The sequence below is a fragment of the Mustela nigripes genome, chromosome 9 (genome assembly GCF_022355385.1).
Source record: "Mustela nigripes isolate SB6536 chromosome 9, MUSNIG.SB6536, whole genome shotgun sequence".
Taxonomy (NCBI): Eukaryota; Metazoa; Chordata; class Mammalia; order Carnivora; family Mustelidae; genus Mustela; species Mustela nigripes.
In genome coordinates, this window is record NC_081565.1 from 66,810,762 (window position 1) to 66,838,648 (window position 27,887).

The following is a 27,887-nucleotide window of genomic DNA, read 5'->3' on the forward strand; positions in this document are numbered from 1 at the left end:
TTCTCTGTCCTTATTTATTTTTTTACCTTCTCTTTCTGCCTCTTAAAAAAATTGTCTTCAGTTCTTTGTTTCTGTCAATCCCTCATTTATGAAAACATATTTATTTTCTACTTAAGCAATATTATTTGGCACATAGTTATTTATAACTTTTCCATATTCCTTTTGTATGTACCATTTAATGGTATAAATTAATAGCCATACCTCAGTATTGTTAGCCTTGAATTCTATTTTTATATTGTTTTGGTTTGAATTTGCTTGATATATCTTTGCCTGTTGTTTCTTATTAAATAGAGGTTGATTTTGTTGTTTGACCCTTGTCTTTAATATGATTTTAACTTATATAAAATTATTTTTATAATTGATATGTTTGGTTTCTTTAATGCTTCCTGTTTTTGTGCTTTATTGTTTTATCTGTTATTCTTTAAGGGACTTCAAGGTGTAGTGCAGCACTTTTTTTTTTAGCTGTGGAAATCCAAAATACATGTATGAAAAAATAGAGCATGAGGCATGTTGCATTGGATTTTTCTCAGTCCTGCTCCATCTGCCTTAAGTTTACTGGAAACTCCTCCCAAATTCTGACAAGTGGCCTCTTATGAGTTCTTCTTATTTCCATTATTTATAAGTATTTAACTCAGAAGTTGTTTATAGCTGTAAAATGAGCTTTTAGGTAGATGTATTTTTTTAAGTTAAACTCTGTCATTAGTTTTGTTGTTAGTACAACATAAAGGAAATCTTGGTTTTTCTTAACATCAATAGAAGAAGGAAGGGACTAGTATTTTATTAGTAAACTGGAATTCAACATTTTAAGAAATTGCAACTAGCTATGTATTTAATGTTATTGTCATTAGATTCATTTTAACTTCCCTTCAGGGATGGTGCTGATGATTAAAAATATTTGCAATGGAAACTTGTTCAGCCAGAAGAATTTGTTTAATTGCCATACATAATTGAAATCAGGAAATAATATTAATTAGTTTTAATTAATTGTTTTTCTTTTTTTGATTGGGACATTCTGGTTGCAGGAGTATTTAAGTATTAGGCTCTACCAAATATGTCCAAAAATATCTTCCTTCGCACTGCCCCCAGAAGAGGCAGAATTACTCTTGCTTTTGTTTCTGAAATTGCCCTTTTCTTGGGAATTTTTCAGTTGATTGTATTAAATACTTAGTTTTATCACAGGTGAATGATATTATTTGTGAATTTAATTTGAGAATTTTTGTCACTGTATAATAATGCTGTTATCTGTTGTAATCTATTTCTCTCTCACCGCCCCCCCCATTACTTGAAAGGGGTTTGCTTAGATTACCGCTAGATGGCAGTCTTGCATTTTAGTTACTTGGAGCTTTCATTTCTAGCTCCTTCCCTGTTGCCTTTGTACTCCATTTCTCTAGCTCCCACCACCACCCTTCTTTTCCCCCCTCCCCCCAGCCATGTCTCCCAGAGACATGAGGATTTTTAACCACCTTCTTATATAAATTGAACATGTGTGGAACCAGGCAACAGAATAGAATTTTGGAGTCTTGTCTGTAGCATTCCCACCTTGCCCATGATAGTTAATTCCATACTTGGAAGTTGAGCTGAGCTATCTCAACTAAGGAAGCCTTCCCTGACTCTTCAGGCTGGATTAGTACCCTTGATAAATGTTTCTTGTATTTTTTTTTCTTTGGGGTGTTTATACTAGTTTTATGTTTTTTATGTGTGTGGCTGATTAATCCCTTTCCTGCCCCCCCCCACACTTGTTACAAATTCCACACAATCAGGGACAGTGTCGCTGTTGCTGACTGCCGTACTTAGAGTATGGCATGAATGGACGATTGGTAAATGAATGAGGCGATGGATAGATGAACTATGAAGAAAATTCCATTAGGAATGTAAAATGAATATGCACAAAATAGTATGTCAAGAAGATTCTAGTTTGGGGCACCTGGGTCACTCAGTTGAGTGGCAAACTCTTGATTTTGGCTCAGGTCATGATCTCAGGGTCCTGGACTGAGCCCTGCATCAGGCTCCATGCTCAGCGGGGAGTCTGCTTGAGGATTCTCTCTCTCTCTCTCCTTTTACCCCTCCCCCACCTAAAAAAAACCACAAATCTTCAAATAAAGAAGATTCAAAAAAGATTCTAGTTCAATTTATGATCAACTTTTTCTTAATGTTTTGAAATACTTTCAAATTTATAGAAAAGTTGTTCCCTTAATGCAGTCATTGAGGATTTGAAATGATGCCTCATTACCCTAGAATACTTTTGGTGTATTTTCTAAAACAGTGGCATATTTTAATATAACTACTAACATTAGGAAATTATAATTGATACATGAATCCTCTCTAATCCATAGGGCCCTCATTTTAGTTTCATCTGTTTTCTCAATAATGTGCTTAATAGCAAGAGGATTCAGCTCAAACCATGTGTATTTGGTTGTTAGATGTCTAAACTTTTTTTTTTTTTAAGATTTATTTATTTATTTGACAGAGAGAGATTACAAGTAGGCAGAGAGGCAGGCAGAGAGAGAGAGAGGAGGAAGCAGGCTCCCTGGGGAGCAGAGAGCCCGATGCAGGACTCGATCCCAGGACCCTGAGATCATGACCTGAGCCGAAGGCAGCGGCTTAACCCACTGAGCCACCCAGGCGCCCATGATGTCTAAACTCTTAATCAGGAACAGTTTTGCAGGCTTTAACATTTATGACCTGACATTTTTGAAAGTTATTGGACTCTTATTTTGTAGAGTGGTTCTCAGTGTGGAGTTGTCTCATGTTCCTCGTGGCTCAATTCAATTTAGGTGTCTGTGGCAGGAATGTTAGAGAGGTGATGTACTCTGGTGACACAGGATGTGTTTGTCCATTACTGATAATAATCATTTTATCACTTGATTAAGTCTGAGTCTGTCAGGCTTTTCCATTGTAAACTTAACCCTTTTTCTTTTTGTAATTAGTAAGTATTTTAGGTGGAAGTATTTTGAAACTATGTAAATATCTTTTTCCTCTTCAGACTTTTAATATGTGAATATCAGTCCAGAATGGGTTTCCTGTTTTACTGGATGGATTGTAATTTGTTTCTGTCATTATTTATTTTCATGTATCCCTATCATTCTTTATGGGTGTCCTTGCTTTTTGGCACACGGTGCTCAGAGTTCCCCTTGCCTGGTACCAATCATTTCTAGGAAGAGCCCTGGTTTGTTTTAGTCTTGAATGGTATTTAAAAACCAAGGTCTGTGTGCACTGTACGCATATTGTTACTGGACTTCTCAGTAGACAGAGCTGAGGACTGTATGTTTGTATATACAAATATATATACAGGAATTTTCATTTGTAGTAGTTTCTCCACATGTATGTATATATTTATGTTTGTGTGTGTGCACGTGTACACACATCCCCATACAGTCTCCATGAGGTCATGGAGACTTACACCTTTAATTCCACAGATTTGTTCTGGTGGTTTTCCCTATATCTACAGTGTCCTTCTCCAACATGGAGAATTTAGGCTTCCATTATCCTTAGTGTATTTACATAGTGATCCATTCCAGTGTATGTTAAAATCCTTCTGATGCCTTTTTGGGCAGATGCCCTCCTCACCTCATTCAGGGTCTGACACTCAAGTCAGCTTTTCTTCCCACTGACCCTGCAAGTGTGCCTCTCTGCTTGTGTTCACATTGTTTTTAATTTCTAGTTTTATTACATGGTGACAGTTTTGTTTGTAGTGTTTCTTTTTTATGGAACTCCTGACATTTCCTTTTGATCTAATATATAATTAGTTTTTGTGAGTATTTCACGTGCTGTTAGAATAAGGTATATATATTCTGTATTATCAGGATTTTGTGTTCAACATCTGTATATAAGATTTACCTCATCGACTATGTTCTTTAAATCTTCCATATACATATTCTTCATTTTTGTTCACTTGGCCTGTCATGTACTGAGAGTGGTGTGTCCGTCTACTATAAATAGTATGATTTGTCTTTTGTATCTCCTGTAGTTTCTGCTTTACACAGGACATTGGTCTTACCTGGTACATAGGTACTGGGTGTTATTAATCTTCAGTGTGAATGGTCACTTTATAAAGTTCTTTCTTTGTCTCATTTAATATTTTTTGGCCTTTAATCTACTTTGATCTCAGTGTTTCAACCCCTACTTTGTTTCTATCTGCCTAGTGTGTCTTTGCCCATTTTTAGATTTAGGGTAATTTATTTAAAAAATTTGGTATAGTCTGTCTTCTAGTAATGCTGAAAACCTGGAGTTATGTGTGGTTTTATTTGTGCTACTTGTTGAATTTATTTATTTAGTTTTTGGTGGTGAGGATATGTGTGGAGATTCAGATTTAAGTGGCCACCATTATCCTTCAGACCAACAATGTGGTCTTCCTATTTTTAGTATAAATTTCTGCTGTAATACTAGCCATATTAGAAGTGTGTATTTTTTCTAGGTGGAATTACCAAGTCCAGATAATATATGCAGGTTGTGATAGGTGCCTTAAGGTTATTCGAGCTCCATTTTAAACTTTACTTGTCCCCCTTCTCTGTTAAATGTGAGAGTAATAGCTTCAACTTGAAAATTTCATGAATCTGTGATTCATAGTACATTTGATGATTAGGCCTAAAACACCTTGTCTTTCTTTGTGTCTGTATTGTTATTGAGCATATACTCCCTAAGCTTTGGCCTTTACACAGCTATTATTAGAAGCCAATGCCAAAGGTTGTTGGCTTCATTGTGGCGATTTAGTATTTTGATTGTATTCAAGTGACAAGGTTGACTGTTCTTAGCATATTTTTTATGCATATACAGGTTTATCCTGTGGCTGATGACAACAGTTACAGGCAAAATGTCAGGCTGAATAGACTGTTTATTCAGTCTGAGTTACCTCATTTGATTGATTCTTCCTGGGGCTACTTCTTTGGTTCAAATGGTTTTTGTTATAGTCAGAATTTTCAAATATCCCTTCTTCCACTCTAACTAAAATCAACTATCATTTTAAAAAGTACTTTAAGAATACATTGTCTTCTATAAAATTAGAATACTTCAGATAAATCTAATGCGCCCTGACTTCAGCTGGAACCTTACTATAGTTAACTCTGATTATGCGTTTTACGTGTCTAAAAGAGTTTGAAGTTTCAGATTGAAATGGGCCAGTGAATCCTAGGAAGGAATAAAGATCCTGGACTCTGTTATATGCACCAGTGAAATACTTGAATTTCAGGTGTAAAGAGAGAATCTTAACATACTTCCACTTTAAAACAACTGGTTACTTAAATAATGATAATAATAAGAGCAGCTAACATTTATTGAATATTTGCTGTGTGCTAGGCCTTGTTCTAAGTGCTAACACATGTGATCCAGTGCTAACACAATGTCATCCATTAAACAGAATCCATTTTACAGCAGAGAAAAAGGGGGCATCAGAAGTTTAGTAATCTGCCCGGGATCATGCATCTGGTAGGTGATGAAGTTGGAATTCAGACAGGTAGTCTGGTTGCAGATTGTATGTTCTTAATCACTGTGTTCTGCATGTGAAAAAATTAGGTTAGTGTTGGACTTCTCATCTGTGGCACTGGAAGTTAGAGGATAGCCAAATGTCTTTTGCAAAATCTGTCATTTGTTTGCCACTAGCAACAAACTACATCTTTGTGTATGTAGAATGCAGAAAATATGTTACCCCTGAGCCCTCTGTGAGAAAAATAAATGAGTAAAAGATCTCAAGATAGAAATGGAATTTATAAAATGTGTTAAAAGTTAAAATGTTCTATGGGGGGTGACATGGGAGAAGTGAAAAGTTAACTTATCTTGGTGGGATTGCTTAGTTACTGATATAGTATCAGTGAAATACCAGTTAATCCTAACTTTGAGGATGGGAGGTGGAATTGATGAGCACAATAGAAAGTTTCCAAATAATGGAAAAGAAAAAGAAATTGGAGAAATGTAACCAGGCCAGTAAAAATAAGGTAAGAAGAAGAAAGAAACATTAAATAGTAGAAAGAAAATTAGATGAAAGGAATGAGGTGAAGTGTATATCTGTCATCACTAACTGTGAGCTGAAATGTCTTCAAAAATAAAATAAAAAATAAAAAATTGATAGTTATATAGGGACACCTAGGTGGCTCACTTGGTTAAGCATCTGCCTTCAGCTCAGGTCATCCCAGGGTCCTGGGATTGAGATCTGCATCAGGCTCCTGGCTTAGCAGGGCCCTGCTTTTCCCTTTGCCTACAGCTTCCTCTGCTTGTGCTCTCTCTTTCTCTCTCAGACAAATGAATAAATAAAATCTTTAAAAAAAATTATACAGTAGGAGGAAGGGCAGTGTTGATTAAATGACAAAGTTGAAAATAAGTGCTTAGGCAGGGATAAACTAGCCAAATGCAAATAAAATACAGCAGAAGTGGTTCTCTTATTGCCAGAAGTGGAATTGCTGGATCATATGGTATATCCATTCTCAATTTTTTGAAGAACCTCCATGCATGTTGTATGTAGTGGCGGTGTTAGTTTACATTTCCATCCAGACAAAGAAAAATTCAGGTTCAGAAGCACTGAATAGATACTTCATATGTACTTGTTGCAGTTCTTGAAGATGTATAATAATCACAAACATTTTTTAAAGATTTTATTTATTTATTTGAGAGAGAGAGAACAAGCAAGGACCAGTTGGGGGAGGGGTAGTAGGAGAGGGAGAAGCGGCCTCCCTACTGAGCACTACGTAGGAACCCCACTACGTAGGGCTTGATCCCCAGAACCCTGAGATAATGACCTGAGCTGAAGAATCCTGAAGATAATGGCCCCACTACGTAGGGCTTGATCCCCAGAACCCTGAGATAATGACCTGATGCTTAACTGACTGAGCCACCCAGGCGCCCCAATCACAGACATTATTTCAACTGAGGTATAATTGACATAAAACCTTATGTTTCAGATGTATAACATAATGCTTCAATATTTGTATATGTTTTGAAATGATCCTCTCAAGAAGTCTAGTTAACATCTGTTGCTACACAGTTATGAAGTTTTTTCTTGTGATGAGAAATTTGAAGATCTACTGTCTTAGCAACTTTCAGATGTGTAATATAGTATTATATATTAACCATAGTCCTACTGCCATACTTTACACTCCCCAGCCTTACTTCTTTTATAACTGGCAGTTAGTGTCTTTTAATCACTTTCATCCACTTTGCCCACCTCTGTTTCTACTCCCTTTCTGCCTTACCAATCTGTTCTATGAGATTTTTTTTTTCCAGTTCTACACATGAGATCTTACAGTATTTTTATTTCTTTCTCTGAGTTATTTCACTCGGCATAGTGCCCTCATAGTCCATTCATGTTGTTGGAGATGGCAAGATTTCCTTCTTTTTTATGACTGCCCATTTTTTAATCACTTTTTTTCTCTTGAGTTGTATGAAATTCTTTATATATTTTAGGTCTTAACCCCTTATTGAATACAGGATTTACAAATATTTCCTCCCAGTTGGTAGGTTGCCTTTTCATTTTGTAGATGGTTTCCTTGGCTTTGTAGGACACAAACCTTTATATAATACAATAGCAACCAAAACCACAGGTCATCTGTATAGATCAAACAAAAGCTCCAATAAATACAACTTAATTAGAAGACAGCTATTGTAAGAATTTAAAATGTCCCTTTCAGAATTTAACATATCAAGAAGACACTACATAAACGATACAGAAAATTTGAGTAAAACAGTCAACAAGCTTGGTTTTGGGATTCATTAGGATTCAATTTTGAGAATATGTTTGAAGATGTGTTCCAGCTGACTGAGAGTGAGATGTAAGGTCTGAGATGGGGGAAATGGTGGAACTAATCTGGGATTCCACTGTGAGCAGGATGAAAGCTGAGCAGCATTTCTAGAAAGCAGCTCATCCAAATTAGAATTGGAAGTTAGTGGGATCCTGAAATCACACCTTAAAAAAAAATTGAAGTGGTCCCAAGAAATGGTATGCTATAATATGATTATGAAACTGAGAAATGTTAGGGACATAGGACAAAAGTCCTTTGTATCTTCTCCCACAGAAGGATAAAACAGAACTGTAAAAAAAAGTCGTGCTACAAATGTGAATGAAACAAAATGTCACATGAGTTGGAGTATTTGATGAAGTGTATGAAAGAATCCATTTGAACTTGAGCCTGGAAATTCTTTATTTTGGGGGTGGGTGAGCAGTAACTATACTTAGAGAATCGGAATATAAGTACCGTTGTTTTTCACATTTTACATTCTGCTTTATAGAAGGAGTGCAAGAAGGTATCCTCCTTATGTTCATGAAACATTTAAAACTTTTAATATATTTTGTTAAAGGCATAACTTACTGGTGATTTTAAAATACTCATATTTTACATATTTCATTGTGATTCAGAGTATTAGTTTTTTCAAACAACAACAACAACAAAGTGGGTACTTGGAAATATAAAGTTCCTTCTAAAAAAAAAATCTGAAAATTTAAAATTGGTGTTTCAGATCACTGGAACCATGCTGTCCAGCATACACATGTGGCTATTTAAATTTAAGTAAACTTAAAGTAAAAAATTCTGTTATTTTAGTGGTGCTCTGCCCATCTCCCATCCTTAATAGCCAGAGGTTGCAGCCGTCTTGGATGTTGTAGATAACAGAACATCTCTGTTCTGGTAGAGTTCAACTGAACATCTCTAATGTTGGGAGTACTTCAAAAGAGGACACTTTGTAGACTTATGGTACATAACTAAACTGGTAGCTGGAGGGAAATTGAAAGCCTTTAATAACTTGTATTATTTAAAATATAAAATATATGGGCGCCTGGGTGGCTCAGTGGGTTAAGCCGCTGCCTTCGGCTCAGGTCATGATCTCAGGGTCCTGGGATCGAGTCCCGCATGGGGCTCTCTGCTCAGCGGGGAGCCTGCTTCCTCCTCTCTCTCTGCCTGCCTCTCCGACTACTTGTGATTTCTCTCTGTCAAATAAATAAATAAAATCTTTAAAAAATATATATATATAAAATATATAAAAAATATAAAAGGAGATGCCTGGGTGCCTCAGTTGGTTAAACATCTGCCTTTGGCTCAGAACCTGATCCTGGGGTCCTGGGATATAGTACCACATTGGGCTCCCTGCTCAGCAGGGAGCCTGTTTCTCCCTCTCCTGCTCCCCCTGCTTGTGCTCTCTCTCTGTTGAATAGATGGATAAAATCTGAAAAAAAAGAAAGAAAAGAAAAGAAAAAAGACAGAAAGTAAGTGAAATAAGTACTCAAGACAGTAGGAAAACAGGAAAATAAACCAAAAAGAAGAGAATGAATTTTTTAAAATGCTGAAAATAATGATAGAAATAAAACGTGCCAGAATTGATTAATAAAAAGTAGGGATTCTGAACATACTGTAACTTTAGAAAAGGGAAATAAAAATGTATTTAGGGGTCTCTGGATGGCTCAGTCAGTTAAGTGTCTGCCTTCGACTCAGGTCATGATCTGGGATCACGCTCCCCTGCTCAGTGGGGAGTCTGCTTCTCTGTCTTCCTCTGCTCCTCCTCCAACTGCTGGTGCTCTTGCTGTCTCTCTCTCAAATAAATAAATAAAACCTTAAAAAAAAACATATTTTTTAGTCACCTTAGATGGTATTCAGCTGAATTATATTTATCTTTTAAAAAATAGGTTATACTTTTATTTATTCCAGTAAATAATGGATAGATTCTCAGTATATTTTTCTGAAGCTAGTGTAATCTTATACTGATACTTGGTAAAGGTAGTTTTTTTTAAAGGGGTCAATGTTTAGATACAGAAACTCTAAATGAGATTTTAGCTAATATTATTATATACTAGTAAAAGAATAGCATTTTCTTGGAATGCAAGGATAGCTCACACTAGGAAACCTATCAACACATTTTACTGCATCAACAGATTAAAGGAGACAAGCTGTGTAATTCTTTTAGTGGATGCTGAAGAGGCATTTGATAAAATAATTAAAATACTTAAGTGTAATAATTTTATGAAAGAAACTACTATAGTTATGGGAGTAATCATAGCACCTGCCACAGAGGGTTGTTGTGAGGATTTAATGAATTAACACATGTAAAAATGCTAAGAGCAGTGTCTGTCACACAGAAATTATTCAGCCTGAGCTCTTTTTATTAAAAAATGGTACAGTTGATATGCAAAAAGAGTTGGCAGATGTTGTATTGAATGGCAAAACATTTTGATTAAAATGAAAAACAAGACAGAGTTGTTTGTTTTCTTACCTCTATATTTGGAATCATTTTTGAGGTTGTTCCATTTCTCTAAGACAATAAAAGTAGAAAATGAACAACTGATACAAACACTAAAAGAGGAAGTAAAATACTTTGAATTATAAATTATATGATTTTCATATGGAGAAAACCCAAAAGACTACTAAAGACTAATAAAAATATTCAGAGGTAAATTTAACAAAATTATTCTGTAGCAAGACAATCAAGAAAATTATTCTGTCTCTAAGAAAGTCAAAGTAGGTCTTAAAAAAATTGTCAACAATTCTAAAATTAACATAGGAATTTTATTAATTCCATTTAGAAGTCTAGTGTATTATTTTATGAAATTGGGTAAGATAATATGAAAGTTCATATATAGAATATATTTCCATAACTACCTAAGAAGATACACTATATATTTAATCCTATTTTTGTTAATAGTCTTTACACCTCCTCCTCTCTATAAGCACATAATTTGGAGAAGTTGGAAAAAGAAAACAATCTTGACATTTTTGTGATATTTTCCTCCTTAACCTCAGTGTAGAGTTAAAAGTGTGATTATATACAATTTCTTTTTTTTGTCAATAAAATTTAGAAGGATTTTTAATTTCCAAGTCCTTTGAGAAAGCAAAACTAATGCACCACAAATTGAAAGATCTAATTAATAAATTTAACAACAAGCCCAAGTAGTTTTTTTTACATAAATTAGCCCATGTATTATAGGCTAGCAGTGTTTCAAATGATGGAGCTTCTACCAGTCTTCAAACTCTGTCCCTCGTCTGAAGGCAGACTTGATTGTGTCAGCAGAAGTGGTTTTCTAGGTCCAGGCATCACCAGAGGTTTTCATTCAGGAGCCACAATGCCAGATCCTCACAGCTTCTCTTTTCATCTTGTTTTGCCCCAGAAGGAGCAAGTGTACTAGGTGTGCTGGCTTATTTCAGTCTTTTTCACCATTTTCCTGAGGGAGGCAGCATAACGGTCCCATGTTTCCCCACAGTTCTGACCTTCTTGGTGCATTTAGCCAGGTTTCTGCTAATTAGGTCCGGCCCAGAGAGGATATATACTATTTCTTTGTATATTTTTTGACTCTCACTTGCTCCAAGGAATACATTTTACTTATTATTTTTATTATTTTTACTTGATCTCATACAGAGATCAGTTAATAAGGTTTAATAACTTCTCACTCATCAAAGTTGTAATCCCATTTTAGGTAAACTGGGATTAAAAGCATATCATTGATGGACTTAGAGGAGATTTTAAAGAAATACCTTTTGTTTTAATACATACTAAAAACTGAAATGTATTTTCTTTTAGCTTTGCTGAACATTTGGTGCTTTCTATAATGGTGTGATTAATTTTTAACTCAAACTCTGAAAAGATTTTTTTTCCTTTTATTCCTATTTCTCTGTCAAAGGTATGCAACCACTCATGTATTCGGTTCAGGAAGCATTAAACGCAAGACCGTGGTGGATTCGTGTGGGAACGGACATTTGTTATTATAAGTAAGTATTCTAAGAATAATAGGACATCAGGTGACACAAGGGGATCTTCATTCTTTTTCAATTTGAAGGTTAGAAAGTAGAGTCATTGCATTATTTGAACTATGATGGTATGCTGTACTGTTACTTTTAACAGAGTCCTTTAAAATTTGAGATTTATGGAGGTGGTATATTTCGTGGAAATAAAATGTGTCTTAAAGACAGACAGACCTACTTAGTCCAAATCTTATCTTCACCACTTAGATAGCTATGTGTCCTCAACTCTTTTAACTTAAAAAAGACTCTGAAAACTTAAATAAAAGTGAAATTAGGAATTCTAGGAAGTAATTATCAGTGCCTTTTTGTTCTGATGATATTAAGTGCAGTTCTTATCTTTTCTCTTTTGCATGCAAATATTTACTTAATTTGAATTTCCAGGATATTTTACATGGAGATGTGTTCCAAAATTACATTATTATAGCAGCCTATGCAGTTCAACTTGACCTCAAATAGGCCATCTGCTTATCAAGTCAGAAATAAGTGCTTGAAATCATTTATTGTTTCATTGGAATGATTGGATTATTCTTCAATTTCATGTCTAAGTAATCTGGCATTATTATATGTCTTGCTCCCGTTTTTACTGTTTTTATGTGTAATATGTTTCTAGATAACTTCCTCCACCGAATGCATTTGACATCCCGGTCTTTTCTCTGTTAATAATCTTAATCCTGACATCTTTGTTAAGTGGATTTTGGGTTTTTATATGGTGCTTAACTAGCTCTAATATTCCTTCTTTTTTAATCAGAAGACTTCTGAAATTAAATGTTCTTACTGGTTTAAGACATGGCTTTGGAAAAACCTAGCTCTTAAGTGCTATTACTTTCTGAGGACAGTGTTACTTAGAATTCATTTCAGCAGGGTTTTTCCCCTGCTTGTAATAGCAAAATAAGTCGTAAATGAGGGATGGAAATATAAGATGATATGCAATTCATCTGTGCCTGAATACATTTTGTATTTTTTTAATGGTAGGCTAATATAAAAGTACCCTTAATTTATCTCTTTCTCATAAAATTGAAATTGAAATCATCAGTCGGCGAGTGCTTTTCTTTTTCACATAGTCAAGTGAAAAGTTATAATATGACAGGTGGTGGTTCTGTTTTGTGTAAGGGTGACGTCAAGGGTTTTTGTTTGTTTAGTTTCATTTTTGTTTCTTCTTTTGGCTACTTCCATACCTGGAACTGGAATTCAGGTCAATTTGACAGATGTTTATTAACTGTTTTCCATGTAACAAGCAGTATCCTAGTTGCTTTCCTGAAACCTGAAATCCAGATAGGATTAAAATCTGTTTTTGCATGTGTCTTAACTTTTCATTTGTCAGCCAAGTCTTCCAATGCTTCTTTGTCTCATCTGCACAATGAGACTAAAACTACTCCCACCAGTTTCTGAAACAGTATAACTGACAGACTACCATATAGCTGTAATGTGGTTGTTATTAATAACTCTCCAATTAGATGTTAAACTTACGGGGGAAGAGAGTTGGCCAAAAGTTCTGGAATTTATTTTGTGCTTTCCTCAACCCATAGCATCTTGTCACTGAGTACTCAAGATATGGTGGCTGCATTAATGAAGACAATAGCAGTTTGAAAATACCTTGCCCATATGTATGTGCATGCATGTAAATAAACTGTTGGTCATGGATTTCCTTCAGTTTATGACTTAAATCATAGAAGATGATTTGAAATTTTAGAAATTAGGTTGATAGACAAAGTACTGTCAGGCCATCAAATGTCAGTGATATTTAAAAGTCTAGAAAGTAATGTGCACTTTTAAAAAACTTTTTATTAGGGAAATCTTTTACAAACATTTACAAAAGCAGGTAATAGGATAATGAGACCACATCTATTCATCACTCAGTTTCAACATTTACCAATGCGCGTTTGGCTTTGTTTTAGGAATACTTTCACCCCTACCACCACACTGAATTTTTAAAAGCATTTCCAGATATCATATTTATGATAAATACTTCAAAGATCTTTGTCTTTTAGAGATTTTTAAAGACCGTTTAACCATGATGCTATTATCACCTCAGGAAATTCCTTGATATGATAAAATATCCTGTCATGGTTCAGACTTCCCTAGCTGTCTCATAAGTTTTTTTTTTTTTTTAAGATTTATTTATTTTAGAGGGAGGTACAGAGAGCAGGAGAGAGTGAGCAGGAGCAGGGAAGGGCAGGGGAAAGGCAGAAGTGAGCTCCCTGCTCAGCAGGGAGCCTGACAGGCATCCCAAGGGCTCTATCCCAGGACCTCGAGATCATGACCTGAGCTGATCATGACCCAAGCCAAAGGCAGACACTTAACAGACTGAGCCACACAGGTGCCCCTCATAAATGTTGTTTTATAGTTGATTTGTTTTAATCCGACCAACCAAGGCTGCACATTGCACTTGATTTTGTTGCTATGTCCCTTAAGTCTCCTTTAATATGTACATTGCCTTTTTCCCCCCTTATTCTTTCTCCTTTATTTGTTGAAGAAACTGGGTCATTTGTCATGCAAAATTTTCCACATTTTGGGTTTTATTGGTTGCATCCCTGTGGTGATAATTAATTCTTCTATCTTACTGATTTCCTGTAAAGTAGTAGTTAAATCTAGAAGCTTGATCAACTTCAGGTTTGAGTTTTGGCAAGAGTACTTCATAGGTGGTGCAGTGAATTCCTGTTGCATCACATCAGGAAACACATCCTGTCTGGTTATTTCTTTTTTTGTGATCTTAAGACTGACAGTGAATTTAGTTGTTGTCCTCTCTGATCCATCCACTTGAACCGTTGCCATTATTAGCTTTTCATCTAGTGTGGTAACAGTCACCCTTGGTAATTGGTAACACCCAGTAATGTGAATGGCTAACGAGGAATTAGGTTCTAAGATTTTTATTGATATGTAGAGTCTCAACACCATTTAGTAGTAAATCCAAAGCTGAAAACTAACGTCGATTGATAGCAATTAACTGCTCATTAGTACCAAGTCTAAGTTTTATAAAATATTTAAGCTAAACTTTTTATAAACTGTATGGGCTTCCCCCCAAAGTTCTGTTTAAAAAGTAGTAAGGAAAATCAGAACTTTTGCGTGGAAGAAATAAACATGTTTTTTGCTTTTCTATTGTAGAAATCACTTCTCAAGAAGTTCAGTTGCTGCAGGTGGGCAAAAGGGAAAATCCTACTATACAATTACGTTTACTGTCAATTTTCCACATAAAGATGATGTTTGCTACTTTGCTTATCACTATCCATACACATATTCGACTTTACAGGTGAGAAGTCATTGAGTTGGATTATGGCTGTCATTGAGCTATATGCATGTGTCAGATAATTGGGGAAAAAATGGATTAATGAAATATCTTAATAAGATGAGAAAAAAAATCCAAGGCTGAATATTTTAGAAAATACAGTACTTGTTGAAAACATTAAAAGGAGTAAAATGGAAATGTAGTCTTCATTTTTATTTAGTAAAAATACTTAAAAAATTTGAAAAATGTTTACTCTCCATCTTTGTGTAGAAATCTATAGCTTTCCATGATTTACACATTTTAACTAGGTGAGATTTCCACTTTTTTTAATGAGAGGTATTACATCTCATAGAAAATCTAACAATAGAAAAATGTGTAAGTTTTTCTGTAGGGAATTCATTTCTTTTAGTGGTTTGATATGGAGTTCTAGATCCAGGTTCTTTAGAATTTAGGATATAAATGTTGGGTTTTTTGGGTTCTTTTGAGATATTTGAGTGTTTGCATTGTAAAACAAAACTGAAAAATGAATTTGAGCAATTACTGAGGTAGATTTTTTTTTCTCAATACAGAATGTCTGTCCTAATGATCAAGGATCATAGGGATATGATCAGTTTACTCAGAAAGACACTGGAACACTGTGATTTAGAAATAAGCTTCCAAATTATGAGGGGAAAAGGAAAGAAAAACATACTCTGCCCAACAGAAGAGATAGAAAGGCTGAGAACATTCAATGGGCTGACATTTTAATAACGGTTACAATTTACAATAAAGATATTACCATTTATCTTTCTGTGCCAAATAACATAACATCAGACTATATAATGTTATTATTCACAGGGTTATATATTGTTGTTCTTTATTGACGTTACCTTTTTAATGTATTTTGAATCCCCCTCCTTTTTTCCAATGGCACTGCCATGAGCTTTGCAGGCATTACTGCTGCCTCTCCTCTCCACTCGGCCACTTCTCACTGGTGTTCTAGAATTCACTTCTATCCCCTCTCCTCTTCATTAGTTTTTCACTCACATTAGAGCAGGAGGGCTCCTTGGTGGGAAGATCTAATCCCATAAGATCTTCATGTCATCATTTCTCTACTGTTTTTCATAATTTTTGCCATATCCACGTATTGTTTGAACTATTTATATACCAATATTTATCTTTAAATGGACTTTAAAATAACTCACTCTTCAAAGTTTATCCTCCAGCTAAGTTAATATTTGTGGTATTAATTCACAGTAAAATATTTTCCTGTTCATTTTTTGTTAAGGTTACCCACATGTCACTTATTTCTGTATCAGTTACCAGCCGTACATATATATGCTGTGCCTTGTGAGAGAATGGCCTGCGAGGCCCTTCAGTCTGTGTTAATTCTGTTTCTCAGCTTTCCTGGTCATCTTTCCAGGATGTGTATTCCTCTTTCTTTTGTCCTGGTCTTTATTCCTCTTTCTTTTGTCCTGGTCTTCCCACGTACCTTCCTTCTGCCTGCAGCACTCCCCTTTCCCCTCTTCACTCATTCTTTGGATCTCAGTTTGAATGTGACTTCTTTTAGGAGACCTTTCCTCACTGTCCAGATTCCACTAGGCTTCCTGCCCCTGATCACAGGCTTTCATGGCACCCTGTATTTTCCTGAAGGTAGGGTCTAGTTGTTCCCTGTTACATCCCCAATGCCAGGCACAGTTTCCTGCACAGAAATAGTGACCACATAGTAAATCGTGATTATGTGAACAAACGTAGGCAATAGTTTGGAAACCAACTAAGTTTCTTAAATAAGGGATTGAACAATTTATGTGTGATATAACCATATACTAAAACCATTAAAATTTGTGTTTTCAAAAGACACATAATTCACATGTTGAGTGCTATGATAATAGAGTTCATGATTATGAATGTTTGTGTGTGTACAAATTAAGTGATAAAAGCAGGTTATATTGGCATTTGTTACTAGTAATCTAGGTGATGCAGTTATGGGTGTTGAAAATTTTTTTCTTTGTACTTTCTGTGTCTTCTATACATTTTACAATTAATCTTGAAATCAGGAAAAGTTGTTAAAAAATTTCTGCTACATATTTCATTCTGCAGGTCTGTAGTCACTTTTATAATTTCAAAGTTCAGAAAGCTTTAAAACCAAAAGCTTTCTCCTAGCCTATTTGGCAGCAAAGCCTGGCCTGAATTGATGTGAGCTTATTTAGAATATTGATTCCACTTCGAGTGACTCCACGTATGTTTTGCTGCAGAAATAATAATGTGCTTATTGCAGCCTGCTGGCACTGGGGTATTGCAGAATTAACGGTATATGTACTGTATCTATCATCCTTTCTCACCTGCCTCAAATAACTGAGGTTTGAACTACATCTGGCTCCAGGAGGGTTTCAGAGAAGGAATTAGGAGTCTGATTCACTTTTGTTGTGTGGAGCTCTGGATACGTTTGTTTCTGTTTATCCTAGGGAGTTTTTAAATGATTGTATGCTTTGCTTTTAAATTTTTATCAAGATGCATCTTCAAAAATTGGAATCAGCACACAATCCTCAGCAAATCTATTTTCGAAAAGATGTGTTATGTGAAACCCTGTCTGGAAACACCTGTCCCTTGGTGACTATAACAGCAATGCCAGAGTCTAATTATTATGAACATATCTGTCAATTCAGTAAGTCTGTCTTCTTCACTCAAAATACCAGTTATTCTTATTTTTCTTTTCTTCGTATATATTTTGTAAGGGCAGCAGTACTAGGGATAGGCATCAGAAGTCTTGGGTTCTAGTCTTGGTCCTATTACTGCCTGGCCTTTGGCCTACTTCTAGGCCACATTTTCCTCATTTCGAAAATGGTGGAGTTGTGTGAGATTATCTCTAAAGTCTCTCTCAATATGAATATTCTGTAGTTCTTATCCTTAGAAATACTATCCAAAGTATAATACAACAAAATGTTTGAAGAGTTTACATGAACTCTTAAAACATTTAAAAATTTACATTTTAAATGTTTAAAATTTAAACATTTTAAATTTAAAAATTTACAATAAACTAATTTTATTAAGTTTAGTAGTTTATTTGTTAAACTAATAAAATAATTTTATTATAAGTAAAACCACTGGTAACCTATCAAATGCTTTGATGCCAGCACTGAATAGCTACTTGTTTTTTCCGGCCATTTATATTTTTTAAAATTGTCTCAGATGCACAGCTGTAATAGAAAGAATAAGAAAACTGCTCTAATTTTGATAAGAAGGTTATGAGTGGGTGGACTGAATGGTTATATTGTAGACCTATATATCTAAATGTATAGTGAAAAATTGAAAAAATTTTCTTTGTAAATCTCTGAGCAGATATACCTTATTTTATCTGTGCTTATAACAACTATAAAATGGGTAAAATGACATTTTCCCTCCCCCCCCATGACTTTATGAAAAATAAATTTATATTTAAAGCTTCCCCAATAACTTGTTCTTTATAAAAAGCGAGATTATATAAAAGAACTAGTTTTAGATGTCAGATTAATTATTGGGAAATAAATAGGCAACTCAATAGTATTTGTTGTGTTATGTTTACACTATGAACTCCTTTAGCACATGGCTTATATGGGTTTTATCTGTTTTCTCTGGAGGGCCTTGTGCCACTCTTCTATATAGTAGGTGCACAGGAAATTGTTGCTATGAATGTGTATGAGAATTTACAATTGAATGGAAATATTTCTAAATCCCAAAGTCAGACAGCATACAAATTCTTAGTAGCTGTTCATTTTAACTTGAGATTTTTATGTGTACTTTAGGAAACCGCCCTTATGTTTTTTTATCTGCTCGGGTACATCCTGGAGAAACTAATGCAAGTTGGGTAATGAAGGGAACACTGGAGTACCTCATGAGTAATAACCCTACTGCCCAGAGCCTACGAGAATCCTATATTTTTAAAATTGTCCCTATGCTAAATCCAGATGGCGTCATCAATGGAAAGTAAGTGAAGCAAACATTAGAGACATGCTATGTGGCTGTTCAAAATACTAGAATCCAGGTTAATTTGGAAAACAAATTGAGAGGTTTTTCTAGAACAAAGAAATTGTTGGTGGGGAATTCATCTAAGATAAATGTTTAAAGGAAAATACATTTTATATAGCAGTATCATATTTTGAGAAATTCTGTATTTATCCCACAAGAGTATGATTTTATGAAATGTATGTCTTGCTTGAATTGTTTTAGAAAAATCAGTGTCAGGATATGAGAAAGATATTTAACATATCCTCTTATATTCCTTTTTGTTTGTCAGTGGTATGATCTTGGCTTGTTCTAAGATTTAGAATCTTCTGGGATCTCTTTCCACTGATATGGTTTGGCTCTATCTACTGGCTTCTTCCTGGTAGGAAGAGGTATAGTTTTGACAGAAATAATTTTTTAGACTGGAAATACTAGAAGATATCTTCTTCTTTGTTTTTGTTTTGTTATTTTTATTAGCATATAATGTATTATTTGCCCCAGGGGTACAGGTCTGTGAATCATCAAGCTTACACAATTCACAGCATTCACCATAGCACATACCCGTCCCAATGTCCATAACCCAGCCACCCTCTCTCTACCCGCCCCATTCCTCTAGCAACCCTCAGTCTGTTTTGTGAGATTAAGAATCTCTTATGGTTTGTCTCCCTCCTGAAGATAGCTTCTTTTTAAGTTGAGATGGCTCAACAGTTAGTGCAATTTATTTTTTGTGGGAATTAGGAAGGTCTCTGTTTCTGAAAGATGGGAATTTGGTCTTGATGTTACGATCATCTGCAGAGCTGAAGATGCCATATTTTATTTATTTAATAAAGATAGCATGGGTAGTTCTCATATTTTAGGGGATTTTTGAATGACAAAGCTAGAATAATGTCCTTTTAGGTAGTATCTTATGGAATTAAAATGAGATTTTTATGACTGGTTTTAATTTAGAAACATATTGGCTAGTTAGAATTCCGTTTATATTTCTGTTATCACCTTCTGATAGTTTGCTTAAATTTTTGCTCAGTTGCAATACTTAATACCTGCAATTAAATGAAAATATATTTGAATTTTTCAATAATGTAAACTTTTCATATACTTCTCCTTTTTAGGAGGTCCCAACTCAGATAGCACTTTCTCTTTTCCTTTTCTTTACTTTTTTAAAAAGTAGGCTCCATGACCTGTCTGGAGCCCAACATGGGGACCAGTGTGGGGTAGAACTCACAACCCTGATATCAACACCAACGCTAAGATCAAATGTCAGATGCTTAAGCAACTGGGCTGCTTGGCCGCCCCCCAGATAGCACTTTTACATAGTAACTAATACAGTTTAAGTACAGGATATTAGTATGTAACAAGTGATTATTACATAGCCAGAATGAAAAATAAATTTTAGAGAGCCTGGAATAAAATGGGAATTAATTTTTTCCTTTTTTAAGAATTTATTTATTTGCTTATTTATCTATCTGAAAGAAAGAGCGAATACATGTCCACTCATGGTGGGGGGGGCAGAAGCGAGAGGGAGAGAGACTCTCAAGCAGGCTTCTGGCTGAGCACAGAGCCCTATACTAAGCTTGATCTTAACAACTGAGATCTTGAGCTGAGATCTTGACCTGAGCTGTAATGAAGAGTCAGAGGAGGCTCAACAGACTGAGCCACCCAGGCGCCTCTTAGTTTCCCCAAGTTTTTTTTTTAAAATAGGTTGATTGGGGCGCCTGGGTGGCTCAGTGGCTTAAGCTGCTGCCTTCGGCTCAGGTCATGATCTCAGGGTCCTGGGATCGAGTCCCGCATTGGGCTCTCTGCTCTGGCAGGGAGCCTGCTTCCTCCTCTCTCTCTCTGCCTGCCTCTCTGTCTACTTGTCATTTCTGTCAAATAAATAAATAAAATCTTTAAAAAAAAATAGGTTGACAGTGTTAGCCTAAGTATCTGAAAACTTAACAGGTTAAATGCATGTAAAACAAGATATTACACAAAGCAAATACTTAAGTGTTTATTTAATGACTAATGTATTTACTGGAAATAGTTAATAGTTACTAGCATCATCAAATTAAACATAGGTAAGAGTTTATCAGTACTGATGTTTGTGGTTGTGTTTACATATGTGTAGTCATCGCTGTTCTTTAAGTGGAGAGGATCTGAATAGACAGTGGCAAAGTCCAAATCCAGATTTACATCCTACAATTTATCATGCTAAGGGGCTGCTACAATACCTGGCTGCTGTGAAGCATTTGCCACTGGTAAGTATTTGTCTAGTCACAGAGATGCTTTTGTTAATTAACTACTCAGCATTTCATGGTTATAAAAGTTAAGTTTTAATTTCTATTATCAATTACTTGTTATCAATTACATAGTATCAGTGTATTATGATACCAAATTAATACAGTGTTTCCATATGCTTATTTCATCAGGTTTAAGTTTTATAGTTTGCATGAGCTCTTTTTTTATTTATGAATATTGGTAACTCCTGGTGGTAAGTTTTAGGTATTTAACTTCATTGTTTAAACAATACTGAGGTAACAGGATGTATCTTCCAAATTCTCAAACTGGAAGAAGCTTATTTCTGAGTTCTTTAGTCAACTCTGAAGGAGGTAGGTCTCCAGTTTATATATGAAAGGTGGCGTAGGCACAGTGGTAGACTTCCAAACATTTAGACGCTATATGCTGCTTCTGTTTTCCGCAGAATGTTTCCGTTGTATTATGGTTTAAATGAGGTAATCTTCCTTTGGGAAAGATAGGAAATCTGTAGAGAAGGAGCAGCAGTGACATGCAAGCCTCTTCTTCATTTTAAAAATGATGCTCTTAAAAATTAAATTGAAACCATACCCTTTTTTAAATAGTGTTTTTCATGAGAGCATTTTCATGTTCTTTCAAATTAGATAAATGTTTTAACAACCCTGGATCAGTGATGATTGCTGTTGTAGATTTGAACTATAATTGACTTTATTGTTTTTTAAATCATAAATAGTAGATACATAAGAAAGAGTGGAACTTGTGACTTAAAATACAGGTCCTGGAAAGGATTTAGCCATTCTGGAATTAATCGCAGACCCTTTCCAGAACACAGTATTGCTACTTTTATTAGTTGTACTTGTTAAATGGTGGTTCAGTTACAACATAAAAACAAAGAAACAGACCCATTTATTGTCTTGGTATACATTAGCTTTATTTGGCAGTATATGAATTTGAAACTTTTTAACTTTTAAAATATATCATATTTTCCAGGTTTATTGTGATTATCATGGCCATTCCCGAAAGAAGAATGTATTTATGTATGGCTGCAGCATCAAAGAGACTGTATGGCATACCAGTGATAATGCAGCTTCCTGCGACGTTGTGGAAGATGGAGGATACAGGGTAATTATTACAGATGTGTGTGGAGTTTTGGAGTTCGAACATGCATAGCACTATAGAAAATAATTTAACAAACACGAACTACTCCGATTCAGCAAGTGTTGCCATTTTGCCGTTTTTTTTTGTTTGTTTGTTTCAGATTTTTTCAAGTTAAGCATTCTAAAATTTTTGCTTTTCATATTTAGATTCTTAATCTATTGGGAATTTATTTTTGTGTGAGGGTTGGGGATCTAATTTTAGTTTTCCCATATGTAGCCAGTTGTCTCAGCCCCATTTATTAAACAGTACATCCTTCCTCTGCCAATTTATAAAGCCATCTGTTACATACCATGTTTCTACACGTCTGGGTATGTTTTGAGGCATGCCCAGGACTTAAGGAGATCCAACTGCTTCACGCCCTGGGTCCTCTCTGTTTGGGCACAGTGGCTTTCCTTACTGTATTTGTGCTCAAAAAAAGCACCCCAGGTTATTTTCCCAAAAGAGTTTTAGTAGCGTACCACTGCCATGCTCAGAAATTCAAATTCACATTTTCTTTTTGGTGTCTGCTTTCTTCTTCCCCTTTCCCAAATAAATAAAATTATTAGGGTTATATAAAAAGAAAAAAAAATGGGAACACTCCAGAAACAAAAGTAGTAAGTGAAAAAAGTTATCTCTCAGTCACAAATCATTTCTACCATGTGTGTTGGGAGATTGCCTCTAAGAACATTTATTCTTAAATGTATGTACATATAGCCCATGAAGTTCTCTTCTAATTCCCATATCACGGCCAGTGTGCATTGCTTTGCATTTTTATCACTGTACAGACGTACCAAAATTTGTTTACTTAGTAGTCCAACCTGTTAGTGGCTATTTGAATGGTATGGCCAGATTGTCCTACAGAAAGGTTGTGTACGTTGATACTGCTCCGTACAACAGCTGACAGTGCTGTTTCCATACCCTTACTACAGCATGTGGTCGTCTCTGCCAGGGAAAAACTCAGGGTTTTAATTTGCATCTTTGTAATTATAAATGAGGTTGAGTATCTTTTCATATGTTTGGCCAATTATGACCTCTCCCTCTCTTTTATAGGCCTTTTCTTATATTCTTAGCTTATTTTTATTCTGGTCATCTAATCATTATTGTTTTTAAGCTAACAACTCTATATATAATCACAAATACACTAAAACATTTTTTGTGTGTATGTGGTAACTTGAAACTTGCATCATGTTTATTGATTTTTTTAAAAAATATTTTATTTATTTAATAGGTCACAAGTAGGCAGAGAGGCAGGCAGAGAGGGGCGAAGCAGGCTCCCTGCTGATCAGAGAGCCCGATGTGGGGCTTGATCCCAGGACCCTGAGATCATGACCTGAGCTGAAGGCAGAGGCTCAACCCACTGAGCCACCCAGGTGCCCAACTGATTTTTTTTTTTAAATGACTTGAGTTTTGAGCTTTAGAAAGACTTCTTATCCCAAGATTTTTTTTTTAAAGCCCCATGTTTACTGTTTTTAACTTCATTTTGCAATTTTACTAATTGTATGTTTAAATTTACGATCCAGCTAGACTTGAACTACTGAAGGAGTGGCTTCAGCTTGTTTATCCCAGTGGCTCTCCAGTGGTGCCAGCAGTTAGGGAGTGATCAGTCTTCTCTCCACTAATGATTCTAATTTTAGCATCTGCCTTTGGTTCTAATTCAGAATTCTCGTTCTTTCTGGAGAGGTATCTACTCCCACACACTATCACAATTTTACTTCCCTTACATATGTAATTAGGTTAATATCTGTTGGATCATGTCTCTAGTCAAACCCTCTTCTTTCAGAGTTGCCCTGGCTCTGCCCCCATACTTACACACTCCAAGAGAACCTGAGAATAATTTGAAGTTGAAAAGGTTGTGGGCATTTTGATTGTGATTGTCTTAGCTTTGTTGATTAATTTAGAGGTCATTGACATTTATAATGTGAAATCCCTTAATTAGTAGACCATCTTTCATGACTAAAGTTGGGGGTTTTTTTTCCCATAGTTTTAAAACATTTTTTAACATAGTTTTTGTTCATTTATTGGTTGCTGCTATGAATGTGATCCTTTATTCTGTTTTCTAACTAATTATTGTTCGTCCAGGAAAGCAGAACATTCTAAATTAGTAAAGAATGATTTGGATGCTTGGAAAAGCTGAGGATAAAGCAAGAAGATCCACATAGCCCTGCTCTAATCACTGTGCTTTTGTGAAAATTTTTAAAAATTACAAAAACAATATTATTTAAAAAAAACTTCATGAAATCTTATGTCATTCTTACCTTTGCAGACTTTGCCTAAGATACTGAGCCATATTGCCCCAGCATTTTGCATGAGCAGCTGTAGCTTTGTAGTAGAAAAATCTAAAGAATCTACAGCACGTGTTGTAGTTTGGAGGGAGATCGGGGTACAAAGAAGCTATACCATGGAAAGTACTTTGTGTGGCTGTGATCAGGGAAAATATAAGGTAAAACATCTCAGGACTTCAAGCAGTAAAAATTATTTTAAGGACTTCCTTTTCATATAGTATGCTTTTGGTTTTCAAGTATGTATTAATGACAGATTTGTTATACTGAGTTAAATGTAATTTGCAAGAATAGAACGGAATCATATGCAATTCCTTTTTACTTCTCTGTACTTAAATAGCTTGCTTTTGGTCTTTATGAAATCTTGGTTGATCCTATCTACATCATAATTTTTAAGGAGGCATGTTGTGGTATATTAAATATTGACTGGTAACTTATGAGCAGTGTAAGTAGTACATTATGAATAAAAGTTTTCTATCATTTTAATTTGTTGGATGTAGGTATATTTATATGCATTTAGAAATACATTTATTTATAAAGTTTTGTATATTTAGATGTATATGTGTGACTTTTAAGTGCATATTCCTTCATTAAAATGTTTTCTTTACTAAGACTGCTCTTCTCTAGTGTTGTAGATTTTTTTTAAAGATGTGTTTATTTATTTGAGAGAGAGAGAGCATGAATGGGAGGGGCAGAGGGAGAGAGAGAATCTTAAGCAGATTCCACACTGAGTGCAGAGCCAACCACTGGACTCAGTCAAGACCTGAGTTGAAACCAAGAGTTAGATGCTTAGCTGACTGCACCACCCAGGCACCCCTGGTGCATAGTCTTTTATTGGAAACAACTGGAGCTTAAAGTTTACTTTTGAAATTAAAGACTGATAAAATATTAGGTGACTTTGACATTTTTAATTTGGAAGATTGAGAACCTAATGGGCAATCGTTTGAACCTTGGATAATCAACAGCAAACAAATATTATAAGTACTTATTTTTCTTGCCACAGAAAGATTTTCAGGTATCATGCTAATTATTCCTCATTCTGTTTGATTTGGTTTGGTTTGGTATAGGGCAAGAGGAAACTGAATCTAAGAGTGATTTTCATATACTTCACATAAAAATGGTTGTAACTTTGGAAGGAGTTAAAAATTTTCCAATTGGTTAGTAGTAAAAATGTCAACATATTATAGTTGACTGAAAGCTTAAATGGAGAGCCTAAGTAATGACTTTTTCAGTCTGTACCAAACTGGGAGAAAATTGTAGAGATATTGCAACTGACATTCAAACTTTAGGGGCCTTGTAGAGTAGAAGTTAATGAAATTTCAGTACTTTCTGTTGAGTGACTTCTCTAAATTTTAGGTTGACCAGAGTATATTATTCTTACAAAATGTCTTTTGAATTCTCTTCAAATACTGTGAAACAATGACTTCTCATCTACTAAGGACATGATGGTGATAGGAGATAAGATGTCCTAGAGTACTCCTCTAGCTTCCAGCCCCTGTCTCCTAATCAGTGCTGTCATGGACAACTTTGACAAGAGTCTCACGTTCTGTGTGTAGGATGGGAACAGAACTTGAGAATCACTTTTGTTTAAGACCATAGGTGTCTCTGAGGAAAAAACCCTTATGCTGTATGATTTATGGAAATAGACTGTAAATTACTTCTTAAAGAGATCCTTTATGCAGTCAGACAGGAGAAGGCAACCTAAAGTGTCAGTGTTTTTGAAACTGGCCCCTGGGGGTAGGCAGAGAAGTAGGGAAACTGAGGTTACATGCCATTTGAAATCAGCTATAAGATATAGCAGTAGTGCTTTCTTGCTATATTTGGATTCTACTGATAGACTTTCATTGGGTTTTATAAGACATTCTATTTGTATTTTGATAAATTTTTTGGTCATTTAAAAAATAGCTAAAATATATTTTGAAACATAAAATGTTAGACCAGTTTTCTAAAAATTATTTTTTAAAAAATGTAGACTTTTAAAAAAATAAAATGGGTACCTAGTAAATACTCATTTCTTTTTTATATGATTTAGTTAATAGAGTTAATGTTGATTTAAAACGTTTTTTTAAATTTAAAACTCTTATGCAGAGAAATGTCCTTACTAAGCCAGTTTTTTAGTGTCTAAAATTCAATACTGTGATCATAACATTTACTTTTTATAAACTTTTTTGTTATTGTTAATAAACTTTGGTTTTGTTTTAGATGCATAGCAGAATTGAGTGGAAAGTACGTAATTCCCATATATTCCCATCTGCCCCTACCCATGTACTATATACTTTTCAGCCTTGTTAATGTTAGCTACTAAGTTGTACAAGTTTAATGATATTTTAAGAAACCGTTCTCTTCACCTCAAGAATGTTCTTATATTACTGAATTTTAGGCTGTAAGTGATCCTTATTTTTATTTTCTGTGAGTTACTTCAGAAACAGTCATAGCTTTTCTAAAGCTTTTAAATTAGGAAGGCAAATGAATCTTCTAATAAAGTTAGGTTAGACTGTTTGGAGATGGATACACTGTCTAAACTGTCAGTCAACTGGCGTGGCTGGGTGGATCAGTCGTTTGAATGTCAAGCTCTTGGTTTCATCTCAGGTAATGATCTCATGGGTCATGGGACCAAGCACCATGTCAGGCTCCCCACTCAGTGAGGGATTTGCTTGCAGATTCTCTCCCTCCCTTCTTCCCCTTCCTCTCAAATATAAAATAAAAAATAAATCTTAAAAAAAATAGACAGTCATTATTATAAAGGCATGTGTTTTGTGCAGGGTAGGCTAAGTAACAGTTTTTACAATTTATTTTCTTCAGTTACTCTGTGCTTTCAGTCTGGTTGTTGTAAAACTATTTTGAAGTACCTTTTCTCTAAATGATGTGTGTTCTCATTTTCACTGCAACTTTTGTTGGTGTAAGGATTTCACTTATTTTAGAGATTAATTTTAATCTGAAAATTAAACAATAAGCAATGTTTTGATTTGTAGTCCATTTTTATCATTTTATGTGATAACATTAAACTTTTGATATGCCTTATATTATTTATTGGGGAACTGTCAGTTAGAAAAGGATAATGAGTTGCAGTAAAATTCTCTTTTTGCTGCAGTAGACCAAATTTGAAATGGGCATTCCTAATTGACATGGAATGTAGAAATTTATTTTACTGCTACCTCATTGACCTAGATCTGTTTGATTTCTTTTTCTTTTTTTTTTTTTTTTGACATAGTTACCTTTCTTTTGTTTGTTTTTTATTTACCATTTTCTTTTATCATACAGTAAAAAGGATATATGGTAATGTTCAGATATACAAATTAGGGCCTTGATTTTGACAGTACAGTATTTCAACATTGGCATCCAAAGTAGTGGATT

The 27,887-nt window shown here is 34.9% G+C and overlaps 1 protein-coding gene across 4 annotated transcripts in view; it reads left to right on the plus strand.

Moving 5' to 3' along the window:
- The window catches only part of AGTPBP1 (ATP/GTP binding carboxypeptidase 1), a 158,874-nt gene that overhangs the window by 111,921 nt on the left and 19,066 nt on the right, over positions 1–27,887 (plus strand). For all 4 annotated transcript variants that reach the window (XM_059411753.1, XM_059411756.1, XM_059411754.1 and 1 more), the window contains 7 exons: positions 11,585–11,672; positions 14,808–14,952; positions 17,419–17,572; positions 18,690–18,870; positions 20,993–21,122; positions 22,108–22,239; positions 24,518–24,694. In XM_059411753.1, coding sequence (XP_059267736.1) covers positions 11,585–11,672; positions 14,808–14,952; positions 17,419–17,572; positions 18,690–18,870; positions 20,993–21,122; positions 22,108–22,239; positions 24,518–24,694 — 1,007 coding nt within the window. The remainder of the gene's footprint in view (positions 1–11,584; positions 11,673–14,807; positions 14,953–17,418; positions 17,573–18,689; positions 18,871–20,992; positions 21,123–22,107; positions 22,240–24,517; positions 24,695–27,887) is intronic.